The sequence below is a fragment of the Haliotis rufescens genome, unplaced genomic scaffold (genome assembly GCF_023055435.1).
Source record: "Haliotis rufescens isolate VD_foot unplaced genomic scaffold, xgHalRufe1.0.p SCAF_22, whole genome shotgun sequence".
Lineage (NCBI taxonomy): Eukaryota > Metazoa > Mollusca > Gastropoda > Lepetellida > Haliotidae > Haliotis > Haliotis rufescens.
Genome location: NW_025963913.1, coordinates 1,066,302 through 1,079,182, shown reverse-complemented (window position 1 = coordinate 1,079,182; position 12,881 = coordinate 1,066,302). Strand labels below are relative to the sequence as shown.

Below are 12,881 nucleotides of genomic sequence, written 5' to 3'. Positions count from 1 at the left end.
ACAATACGAATGTGTGTCAGCCTCCTTTTACAAAACGAGTGGCGTATTGTGTTTATTTTTCAAGCGAGATCGAGAGACACCGGTTTTTGTAACAATAGTTACACGAGTGAATGTGATATCCCCATAGCATCAACTCTTCATGATTAAAAGCTGTGAAGCGTCAGTGGATAGTGTGTGCGTCTGTCTGGGGGGGGGGGGGGGGTCCAGTCGTCAAAGGCGCCGGTATTCACGTTACAGCGTTGCCTGCATTGGTCTCGCCAGAAGAAATCCGGTTCACTCCGATTATGTTTCTAGGTTTGTCAGCACCGTGCACATGTTCGTGGGTTTCACCAGAGTTGTAAACGTCTGAGACCTGCATCACTTCGGGCTTTCATTCCACATTATACTGACATGCCGTGATATAACTTGAATTTTGTTCAAAGCGGAGTAAAACGTAATTCAGTCACTCACTCACTCTATCATTTGTTTTTTTTTTTGTTATTTAACGACGCACTCAGCAATATTCCAGCTATATGACAGCGGTCTGTAAAATATCAAATCTGGACCAAACAATCCATTGATTGACATCCATGTACGCAATTGGATACGACGACATGCATCAACCGAGTCAGCGAGTCTGACCACCCGATCCCGTTAGTCGCCTCTTACGACAAGCATGTCATGTAATATTGGGGGGCGAGACACTATGTATGTCATGCAGGAGTGTTGGCTGGGTGGGTCATGTCCTGTGTGCATGTCATACAGTAGAGTTCGGGGTTCACACACACACACACACACACACACACACACACACACACATTTCTGGTGTCCCTGCCGTGATATTGCTGGAATATTGCTAAAAGCGGTATTAAACCAAACTTACTCGTTCACTCACTCACTCGTGCAGCATTGTTGGGGGGCTGAGTGGTGTAGTGGCAACATGCTTCAGGCTTCCTACTGCATGTGTCCTCCTGGCTGGACATTCTAGTGCGATCAGCCAACAATCATTTTGCATTTGCTCTGCTCACTGGCCAGAGGCCTGGTTAACAATGCTGTAGTGTTTGTTTGTTTGTTTGTTGTTTAACGCCGCACTCAGCAATATTCCAGCTATATGACGGCGGTCTGTATAATAATCGAGTCTGGACCAGACAATCCAGTGATTGACATCATGAGCATCGATCCACGCAATTGGGATCGATGACATGTATCAACCATGTCAGCTAGCCTGACCACCCGATCCCGTTAGTCGCCTTTTACGACAAGCATAGTGGCCTTTTACGGCAAGCATTGCTGGAGACCTAGTCTAACCCGGAATCTTCGCCCGTCACAATGCTGTAGTGGGGATAGCAAGAACCAATAGGTGAGGTGAGATGAAATGGGGTTTAACGTCGAAGATTATTGCACTCATTTAGCTACGTGCGTGCGTGCGTGCGTGCGTGCGTGCGTGCTAGTCCGGATTGATGCCAATTTATAGTGCTAGCTCACTGAGATAACATGCGGCAGTTCATCATGAATACCCCACTCAGACACAGTATATTGACCCCAAGCCAACCACTCCTCTTTTAGCCCCTTACTGTCGGGCGCCAGACAGGATAACAAGAAGTATTCTCTTTTAACATCTTTTGGTTTGACGCGGCCGGGGATCAAGCCCCGACCCTTCCGCTCTCCAGGCGGACGCTCTACCACTAGACCAAGGAGGTGGTCCAAGGACCAACAGTGTCAGTGTCAACACACTAGCAGCAGCAGCAGCTTCATCTGCTAGGGATGAGTAGAGCCCATAAAGGTGCAACAGTGGAAATATAGCTGTCATCCATAAAGTGATCCTGATTGGCATCAATGAACTGTGATAGTCCTATACTACTTAACGTTTAATCTTCCTGATTCACAGACCTTTTATGCTGATCAAAGAATCTTGAAAAATGGACATAGAGTACTATAGGTCTATTACAGGTCCTATTCACCATTGTTAATTATGATAACAGCCTGTCAGATTGGGTGAAGTTCTATTTGGGTAAACCCTTTATGTTTGTTTGTTTGTTTGTTGTTTAACCCCACACTCAGCAATATTCCAGCTATATGACGGTTTGTAAATAATCGAGTCTGGACCAGACAATCAAGTGATTTATATCATGGGATATGATGACATGCATCAACCAAGTTAGCGGGCCAGCATGGGTTGCTGAAGACCAATTCTAACCGAGATCTTCACAGGTCGAATCGTCTATGTATTTCAATTGTTTCAATTGTTATAGGGTGAAAAAAAAAATCATTCAGAAATTTTGTGTGTGTCAGAATGTGTGCGCTTGCGTGCGTGCGTGCGCGTGTGCTTGTACTAGTCTGTTCTGGTGCCGATTTATAGTGCTAGCCCACTGGGATACCATGCCGCATTTGAACATTAATACTCCACTCAGACACAGTATACTGACTCCGAGCCGACCAGTCCTTGTTTTATTCCATTAATGCTGAGCGCCAGACAGAGTAACTAGCCCATAACTTTAGTATGACGCCGAGAGGATCGAACCTCAGACCTTCCGCTCTCCTGGTGGACTCCCTACCACTAGACCAGGGAGGTGGTCACAGGTGAGAAGACACTCCTCACAGCAGTTACAAATAAAGCAAAAGTTAAATTGATTTTCAAATTTTAATTACATTATTCATAAAAATATTTTTTTACATGTGTCAGTATGATATTAAACTGTATGACCACTATGAACCAGTCACAAGGGTGAAGTACGGACACAAATATCAAATGAATATTAAGTGCTGCCAAGTCCTCAATGATAATACTGACTGTACTTGGGTTTGTTAACAGTGACTGTCACTGGATGGACACCATGATGATGGTCAGGTCCTGTTCAGCTTAGAACAGTTGTTCAGTTATATAATGGTGTGTCAGCTTGATATGGGAGGAAAGCCTGTGATGCAGGTCTTAGATGTTTACCACTTCGGTGAAACCCAGGAACAGGGGGATGGTGCCGACAATATGGTGCTAATAATATTGTACAGGGAAAATCTGGACTAAAGTTGGTGGGTCATTTGGGTCTAATACCACTTTCAGCAGCTGAATGTGTATGCAGGTCTTAGATGCTTAGCACTTCAGTGAAACCCAGGAGCAGGGGTGTGGTGCCGACAATATGGCGCAGGGCAAATCTGGGATTAAAGTCAGTGGGTCATTTGGGTCTAACCCCACTTTCAACAGCTTGATGTGGGAGGAAGGCCCTAAGTGATGCAGGTCTTAGATGCTTACCACTTCGGTGAAACCCAGGAGCAGGGGTATGGTGCTGACAATATGGCGCAGGACAAATCTGAGATTAAAGTCAGTGCGTTAAACCCAATTCACTCACTCACTTAAGTACATCATTTGGAGATTTTTAAGCATCAACAATGTGACATTTAACAATGACGTGTAACCTTCATAACATCACAATTGATGATATCAGAATTTAACAGTTACCACAAACAATAGCATATAGTCATCGACCAATAGCAATGGCCATCAGATCTATGGTCCACCACCATAAGACTCAGATAGCCGGAAAAACAAGTGGATTTCAAATGCAGTATTATTTATTCATAAACTGAGGTTATGTCTAACCCCTTCATCACCGGAAATATTTGGTCTCTTTCTACTACCAACTTCAAAATGTCTATAAAAATACACACACTCCTGTACCTCTATTGCCAGTTCTCATGACAATAAACACGAAAGAAATGGTCATGTAACCTACTGTAACATACAAAAGATGTGTTTTTTACAAATAAGCTTCCATAAACTATTCTAGATGTAGTAATGCGGTTGTTAACTTTCTAGTTCCTAACAGGCAGCTTGGGTTGTATACTCCCCAGGGAGCTGAGAATGATTGCACATTGATCCATTGACTGGGGTAATAAATGTCTAAGCACTTAGAGCATGCTTAAGCATGGAGTACAGCGCCAAATAAATGGATAATTATTATTATAAGATGTGTCTCTTAAATAACATATTGTAACATACTTGTAGTCAAACCTTTCATACACTCTTCATTTTGTCGTCTACATTGGCATTCATTAGAACAAAAAAACTAGGAGTTTTCAGATTGCTTTTATACCACCACTAATATGTTTACATGGTTTCGGGTTGGTGAAATCCGAAAACCAAATCTTTAAAAAAGCTTTACCTCAGCAAAAGTTACAGAATTATGTTTAAAAATATCTTGATATTGATCTTGTGCAATAACTACCTAGACAGCAGCATGAAGGGATGCTGCAATATAGAATGCTTGCCTTACATGTGTTGACCTACATGAGGTCAAGGTGTGCAATAACTACCTAGACAGCAGCATGTAGGGATGCTGCAATATAGAATGCTTGCTTTACAAGTGTTGACCTACATGAGGTCAAGGTGTGCAATAACTACCTAGACAGCAGCATGAAGGGATGCTGCAATATAGAATGCTTGCTTTACAAGTGTTGACCTACATGAGGTCAAGGTGTGCAATAACTACCTAGACAGCAGCATGAAGGGATGCTGCAATATAGAATGCTTGCCTTACATGTGTTGACCTACATGAGGTCAAGGTGTGCAATAACTACCTAGACAGCAGCATGAAGGGATGCTGCAATATAGAATGCTTGCCTTACATGTGTTGACCTACATGAGGTCAAGGTGTGCAATAACTACCTAGACAGCAGCATGAAGGGATGCTGCAATATAGAATGCTTGCCTTACAAGTGTTGACCTACATGAGGTGAAGGTGTGCAATAACTACCTAGACAGCAGCATGAAGGGATGCTGCAATATAGAATGCTTGCCTTACATGTGTTGACCTACATGAGGTCAAGGTGTGCAATAACTACCTAGACAGCAGCATGTAGGGATGCTGCAATATAGAATGCTTGACTTACATGTGTTGACCTACATGAGGTCAAGGTGTGCAATAACTACCTAGACAGCAGCATGTAGGGATGCTGTAATATAGAATGCTTGCCTTACAAGTGTTGACCTACATGAGGTCAAGGTGTGCAATAACTACCTAGACAGCAGCATGAAGGGATGCTGCAATATAGAATGCTTGCCTTACAAGTGTTGACCTACATGAGGTGAAGGTGTGCAATAACTACCTAGACAGCAGCATGAAGGGATGCTGCAATATAGAATGCTTGCCTTACAAGTGTTGACCTACATGAGGTCAAGGTGTGCAATAACTACCTAGACAGCAGCATGTAGGGATGCTGTAATATAGAATGCTTGCCTTACAAGTGTTGACCTACATGAGGTCAAGGTGTGCAATAACTACCTAGACAGCAGCATGAAGGGATGCTGCAATATAGAATGCTTGCCTTACAAGTGTTGACCTACATGAGGTCAAGGTGTGCAATAACTACCTAGACAGCAGCATGAAGGGATGCTGCAATATAGAATGCTTGCCTTACAAGTGTTGACCTACATGAGGTCAAGGTGTGCAATAACTACCTAGACAGCAGCATGTAGGGATGCTGTAATATAGAATGCTTGCCTTACAAGTGTTGACCTACATGAGGTCAAGGTGTGCAATAACTACCTAGACAGCAGCATGAAGGGATGCTGCAATATAGAATGCTTGCCTTACAAGTGTTGACCTACATGAGGTCAAGGTGTGCAATAACTACCTAGACAGCAGCATGTAGGGATGCTGTAATATAGAATGCTTGCCTTACAAGTGTTGACCTACATGAGGTCAAGGTGTGCAATAACTACCTAGACAGCAGCATGAAGGGATGCTGCAATATAGAATGCTTGCCTTACAAGTGTTGACCTACATGAGGTCAAGGTGTGCAATAACTACCTAGACAGCAGCATGAAGGGATGCTGCAATATAGAATGCTTGACTTACATGTGTTGACCTACATGAGGTCAAGGTGTGCAATAACTACCTAGACAGCAGCATGTAGGGATGCTGCAATATAGAATGCTTGCCTTACATGTGTTGACCTACATGAGGTCAAGGTGTGCAATAACTACCTAGACAGCAGCATGTAGGGATGCTGTAATATAGAATGCTTGCCTTACAAGTGTTGACCTACATGAGGTGAAGGTGTGCAATAACTACCTAGACAGCAGCATGTAGGGATGCTGCAATATAGAATGCTTGCCTTACAAGTGTTGACCTACATGAGGTCAAGGTGTGCAATAACTACCTAGACAGCAGCATTAAGGGTGAGGTGAGGTGAAATGGGGTTTAACGTCGCGTCCAAGATTATTGCACTTATATAGCGACGTGCATGTATGTGTGTGTGTTTGTGTGGCTGCTTGTACTAGGCTGGACTGATGCCGATTTATAGTGCTAGCTCACTGAGATACCATGCTGCAGTTTAACATGAATACCCAACTCAGACACAGTATACTGACTCCGAGCGACCAGTCCTTGTTTTAGCCCCTTAATGCCGAGCGCCAAACAGGGTAACAACAAGTACCATCTTTTAATGTCTTTTGGTATGACGCGGTCGGGGATCGAACCCCGGACCTTCCGCTCTCCGGGCGGACGCTCTACCACTAGACCATGGAGGCGGTCGCAGCATTAAGGGATGCTGTAATATAGAATGCTTGCCTTACATATGTTGACCTACATGAGGTCAAGGTGTGCAATAACTACCTAGACAGCAGCATTAATAGGGTCAGGCATGAGTTACATGTAGGTTAATATCAAATAATGCTTAGCATTATGTCAACAATTGCAGGTATCCAATATGGTGTACAACATGGGTAAAAGACATCGGACAATCGACATTCATGATCTATATATACAATTCTAAACAACAAAATTCCTTTTGATCTCAGTCAGGTATAACAAACAGTAAAATAGTATACATACATTGAATAAAATATAGGATGAGAGTAAATACTTGAGACAATCTGCTACAAAATGAAATTTTATTGTAAATATACTGGCAAGATATCTGCTTTTAGTTGTGGTTTCAAAACATTTCCTTGGAAGAAGGTGCAAGCGACAAGTCCAACTCAGTGTCAATATACAATATGTTGGCATTTCTGGAATTTTCTCAAATTTTACTTTGCATATTGCTTTTATTTTTCATGAATGTGAACATCTTAAAATATGTGCACCAGGCATGTGTGGAAGGTGTTTTGTGTATTATCAACAATTAGCTTCATACAAGAAAACACAACGGAATAACAATGTTTAAAAACATGTACAAATACTCGAGTGGTTGAAGGTTTCGTTTGATTTGATTAAATATTTTACAACCTCAGTTCACTATTAACTGTGTGTGTGACAGTGAACAGATAATGCAACATGATGAATGTCATGCTACTAGGGCTGGGACGGGTAACTTGGACACTCTCGTCGGGTGGGTCCTGAGTAGGACTGACTTTTATATGTTCGAGTAAGGATAAAGGGTCTATCAACTGCAGTGTATACATGATCATGTATCTAAATAGTTTTTGCCAGGGCTACGGTAAAACAATTCCCATTCAGACATTTAGTACCCAACTCTTTAGACCTATAGCGGGTATCTGGGTAGGGCCTGGTAATAGGGTGTCGGGTACCCGGGTAGTAAATTTGGACTCGTCCCAGCCCTACATGCTACACATTAATATGGAAGCTTCCTCTGCAATAACTGAATGACATACAAGTGATATTTTATTGGTGATTATTCAGCAGATCTACCAGAGCATCTTCCTGAGGCAAGGGCATTAACTGACTACAAAAGTCCAGTTTCCACCCTTGCTGCTGCTGATGATGTTGCCGATTTCACAATCAGAGCTGAACTAGGCTGGAATTTTGGAATTACATTTTGGCTGGATTAACGAGTCTATGCATGTCCAATCAAAATTGTGTAACGAACTAGATATCTGGTTCGTGTAACAACAAGGAATTCAAGGTGCTGGTTTCAATTGACTGAAGGATTTGCAAAGCATGTGTACTGTCAACTGGGCATTGACAGATATTTGCAAATCTTTACATGTTTTTAATCAAGGTGCTCCAATGATCTGAGGCACTTCGCGACGTAAGACATGTTTTATTACAATAGAGCTTTTGAATATCGATCAGAACGTCTTGACTGGGTGCCGCCATTTTGGTTGAAGCAAATGCAAGTCATATCAGAGATTGAATCAGTTGGTCAATAGGAGGGACATAGAAGGGACATAACTCGTAATAGCCACTGATGGTGTATACGATCGAGTCTGAACATTCCAGCCTAGTTTGGCAAGGGTGAAAACTGGACTTTTACAGTCAGTTAACGCCCTTGTCTCAGGAAGATGCTACCAGAGATTAATCAACTGCTCCTCAAGCAACATCATAGCCTGATGAAAGACGAAGATAGATGATCAGCTAGCATTTTTCAAATCCACAGGTACATTGTCTTTTTGTTGTTGAAACAGTTTGTAGCCACTAAAAGTAAAACACTGACTTATATGGTTCCCATGGATACGTATTATCACAGTAAATATTGTATCAAAATTATCATACTTTAGATTATATAACTGACACAGTTAAAGAACTAGGCAAAAAAATAATACCCATATCAGAAAGTGTAACACTCTTTTCAATACCTATGAGTGAATTCATCTTTATCAAAACAACTTCAAAATGCATCTGTAAATGACACAATGGTTGGTCAAAGACAGTTCCGTAGAACACAAAAAGGTTAAAAGTACATAAAGGACCAGTTTCAACATGGTAAAAAGTGTATTAAGGAGTTTCAACATGGAAAAATATACATTAAGGACATTGTTTTACCATGATAAAAAGTACATTACAGTGTTTCAACATGGAAAATTGTACATTAAGGCCATTGTTTTACCATGGTAAAAAGTAAATTAAGGTCCGTCTTTCAACATGGTTAAATGTACATTAAGGACAGTGTTTCAACATGGTAAAATGTACATTAAGGACAGTGTTTCAACAAGGTAAAATGTACATTAAGGACAGTGTTTCAACATGGTAAAATGTACATTAAGGACAGTGTTTCAACATGGTAAAAAGTACATTCTAGAAGGACCAGTTTGGGAAAAATTTCTATCACAGTATTATTCATAAAAATCTGGGACCTTATGTAGTATGTAAATATAAATTGTCAATGCAAGAGAATAACCAGTCTAGATTATCCGCCTAAACAGAGGGGAGAAGAGGGCACAGAGGGAGCAACATATTGTGTGTTCTACATGAAGCTATGTGAATGTTTATGCATCACCACTGACCACAATTCCAACAGACAATACAAAGGCCACGGTTTCCATTTTTCATGGATTTGACCAACTGTAACCAAAAACACAGTCCGAAAATACAATAAAAACACATACAACTTACTTCTTAGCCCCTCCATTTTTGTTGGATATTTATAAAAACTTAAAAGAACCAACTTCAATAACAATACAGAACTAAAGAAACTATCAATCCTTTTCATACAAGCTGAATCAAATTCATTGTTTGATACCCCTGATGCCATTTTGAAAATAACAAAACCTTTTATGTATAAACATGGTACATACATGCACATTTCACTGCAAATATAAAAAAATCAGCACCTTAAACAGGATAAGATTCTATATTTCTATTTCTAGATTTTATTTTCATTGCCATCAAGCCAAACAACTTCATGACCAAAAAAATAATATTGATCTACACAATTTTTATTTATTATTATTATTTATTTATTATCTCTGGCGCCGTTGCTGTGTAATGGAATGAACCCATAGATGTTCAGTTTCTAGTTGTTGGAGACATTACACTGCTACATTAGAACACAGCTATGTTTCATGTTTTTTAGCAGAAAATTATCCCTTAGAAATAATACTAGCATGACGATAACTTGACAAAACAATCACCATGCAATACATAATTCATCAAAACTTTAATACCGTAAATCTTGAAATTAAAGGGAGCATGAATTTAATGCAAAAAATGAGAGTGGTCTTTGTTCGCATAAATTAATCTTTGCATTTTTATGTCTAAAATATCAACAATACGTTGGCATCACTGTACACTTTGGATAGCGGAAATACCAACTTGAATATAAACACAAACACTGTTTATTGAGCAACAGTTGTAACAAGATTAAAACAATGTCATAGGACTTTCACAATAGGAATCTGGTAAGTTATCACTGCTGGGGTAAAAAATTCTACAAACTCATGTCAAACTAGGCATCACTGAGTACTACAGCAGTCCAGACAGATGCCACCCACGGAACACTGCCTTAAAGGCCGACACGGCCCAACGCACACCGACAGGCTTCATCACACTCCTCAGATCTACAGCCTTTGTCTTGAAGGCTGCCTTCTAGTTTGCTGACACCTTCTCCACATACCAATCAGTGAACTGTTGGTTCAAATATTTTATTGCCTTTGAACGCCAGTCAACAGAACAAACATATGGACTGTGTGTTGTTTTATGGAAAACACTGTTTATTATTTTACGGATGTGCTCTACTCTGTGGTTTGATTGGATAAGGTAAGGTTGGATTAAGGTAAGGATATGTATGCACTGGGGATGGGGTGGGGGGAGTCCCATTGATATTGAGTCGCATTTTTGGTTTTGGGGTCAGCAGTCGTATTAAGTTGGAGACGCATTAATTTCAAGATTTACAGTTTATTGCAATGGATGGCATCCATCTGTCAATTAAGAACAGGTCCTGGCTCTGCCCAGCATTTCAAATCTCAAATGCCTAGCAGTAGTATTTCAAAAGTATGTATCAAAACATTCGGAAAAACATAGCATGTTGACAGGCCTAGGTCTTTCTTTTCAACTCATTCATCCATCTCATTACAAACAGGAACCAGCATATACATCAGAGGTTACGTCAGCTGTCCCAAAGCACGAACATTCAGCAACGATAACATTAATGTCATAAATAGTTAACGCCTCCAACTGTTGGGACGTGGCCATGGAACTATCAAACATGATTGAATATGTGCTTCAATATATGGGAATTAAATGGAGAATCTCACCCGAGTGTCTTTTAATATCAAATATATCAATAAGAGTTGATAAAAGTGGAAAAACTCTGAGGCTTGTCGAGGAGTTTTTCCACTTTTATCAAAAAGACACAAGGGTGAGATTTTATTTATCATCAAACATCATTCTTCCAACTTTTTCAGTTTGTAGACAGTAATAAGCAGTGTCTTAAGTGTGAAAAGAAATGCTAACAGCCTCAGTAGCAGAGCCATTAGTGATGTCTTTTGATTGTGACATAATGGTAACCAATGATGTCACAATGGTCTGCAGAGCATTGTGATGCAATTTCATTGATCTCACCCCAGCGATATCTCCTGTGGGAGGCATTTTGGATGATAATATGATTTTCACTGTGAGTGAACGTATGTGTTTCAACAAATGGGAATAATATGATTTTCAACATGATTGAACATGCATGTTTCAACATATGGGAATTAATATCATTTTCAACATTTGATTGAACATTTGAGTTCAACACACGTGAAATATGAACACAGAAGTAGATGGGACTGCGATAGTATTGTCAAGACAACAGGGGCCTTACAAGGTCATCCATCAAACATCAATACCGCTTGCAACGTCATCATAGGCAATGGGATTGTCTAGCGGGATGTTGAGTCTCCCCTGTTCAACAGACTCTGTACATTCTCTCATGTTGATGGCAAGGAAGCATCTATCTAGATCCACATCTGTCTGTATTTCACTTGGAGCAAACATGTCCTTGGGATAGAACTCATACTGGGTAGCATTTCCTGGATGGGTGTAGTTGATGTTGTTGTTGTTGTTGTTGATGTTTTCCAACTGTTTGTTGACGACTTCGGTAGGCGTGTCAGTTGGTACTTCACTCGGGGGAATCATGTTCATGTCTTCATGTTCTCGGATGTACTCGGTGTTGTAGGTCACCACACTGTCCGTGTGAGTACCAACACTGAGGTGCTGTGTGTCAATCATAGGATCTCTGACCATGATGCCAGGACTCGGAGTCAGTGACACTGAATCAAAGTGACCATCAGGATCGGATTCATAGGCTGAATCTTGTCGATAGAACCTCTTATCAAACCACAGTGGGTCTGATTTCTGGAAGTGACGGGCTTTTGTCATGGCCTCTTGGAAACTTTGGCCACTTCGAGTGGCTTGTAGGTTCTCCATAGCGTCTGTGTTTGGCTGTCTGTGAGTCTGGTCAAACACATCAACTTCATGGATGTGACACAATAAGTCCTTGAAGTGTTTGGGCAACTTATAAGAGACCCCGGGGCTCACTTCCTTCAAAACAAAATCCTCACTGGTGTAGTCAAAGTAGGCAAGGATGGTTTTCTTGTAGAAATCCGGCTCGCATGATTTTGTCATGACATGGGTTATGGCTGGAGAGAAGATGTCACCTCCTGGACCTTCATCTTCTGTTCGCAAAGACGTGTTAGTATTCCGAGCATCCAGGAGTTTGAAAGCTGCCTCTGAGCTGATGACAATGACGTAGTCTGCCTTGTCAATGTGTGATATGATCCACTGGTAGGTGCCCATAGAATGGAATGCCCCTTTGAACCAGGGCAAATAGAACACATCACAGGAACACTGGTCTTTCAGATAGAAGGCAAAACTGGTGATGACATTCATGTGATCTTTATGATCTTCAGCATACAGCAAATACACCTTCTTCCTCGGAAAGACTGAAACACAAAAACACAGTTCACAAATGTTTGAAAAGATGACCAAAGGCACAGGGACAATGTCAAACAGGCCATTTTTCCACATGCTTGACTGCAGGAAGAGTTGTATCAGTTTATAACATGGACCAAGAGATATCCTGATATCCTAAATAAATGTGGAATAAAGGGCCAGTACGTAAACGGTTCTGCGTGTTTTTAACATCATGCAAGAAATATTTTCCAAGTGTGACGTCACACCTTTAGTCCATGCACTATTCAATTCTCAAACCAAACCAATAGAGCTCTGAACAGCCAACAACCC

The 12,881-nt window shown here is 40.9% G+C and overlaps 1 protein-coding gene across 2 annotated transcripts in view; it reads right to left on the bottom strand.

The window, feature by feature from the left end:
• Window positions 1-2,606: 2,606 nt before the first annotated feature.
• LOC124116603 overlaps window positions 2,607-12,881 on the bottom strand; it is a 53,966-nt gene continuing 43,691 nt past the window's right edge. For both annotated transcript variants that reach the window (XM_048401405.1, XM_048401406.1), the window contains one exon: window positions 2,607-12,580. In XM_048401405.1, coding sequence (XP_048257362.1) covers window positions 11,472-12,580 — 1,109 coding nt within the window. In that variant the 3' untranslated portion in view covers window positions 2,607-11,471. The remainder of the gene's footprint in view (window positions 12,581-12,881) is intronic.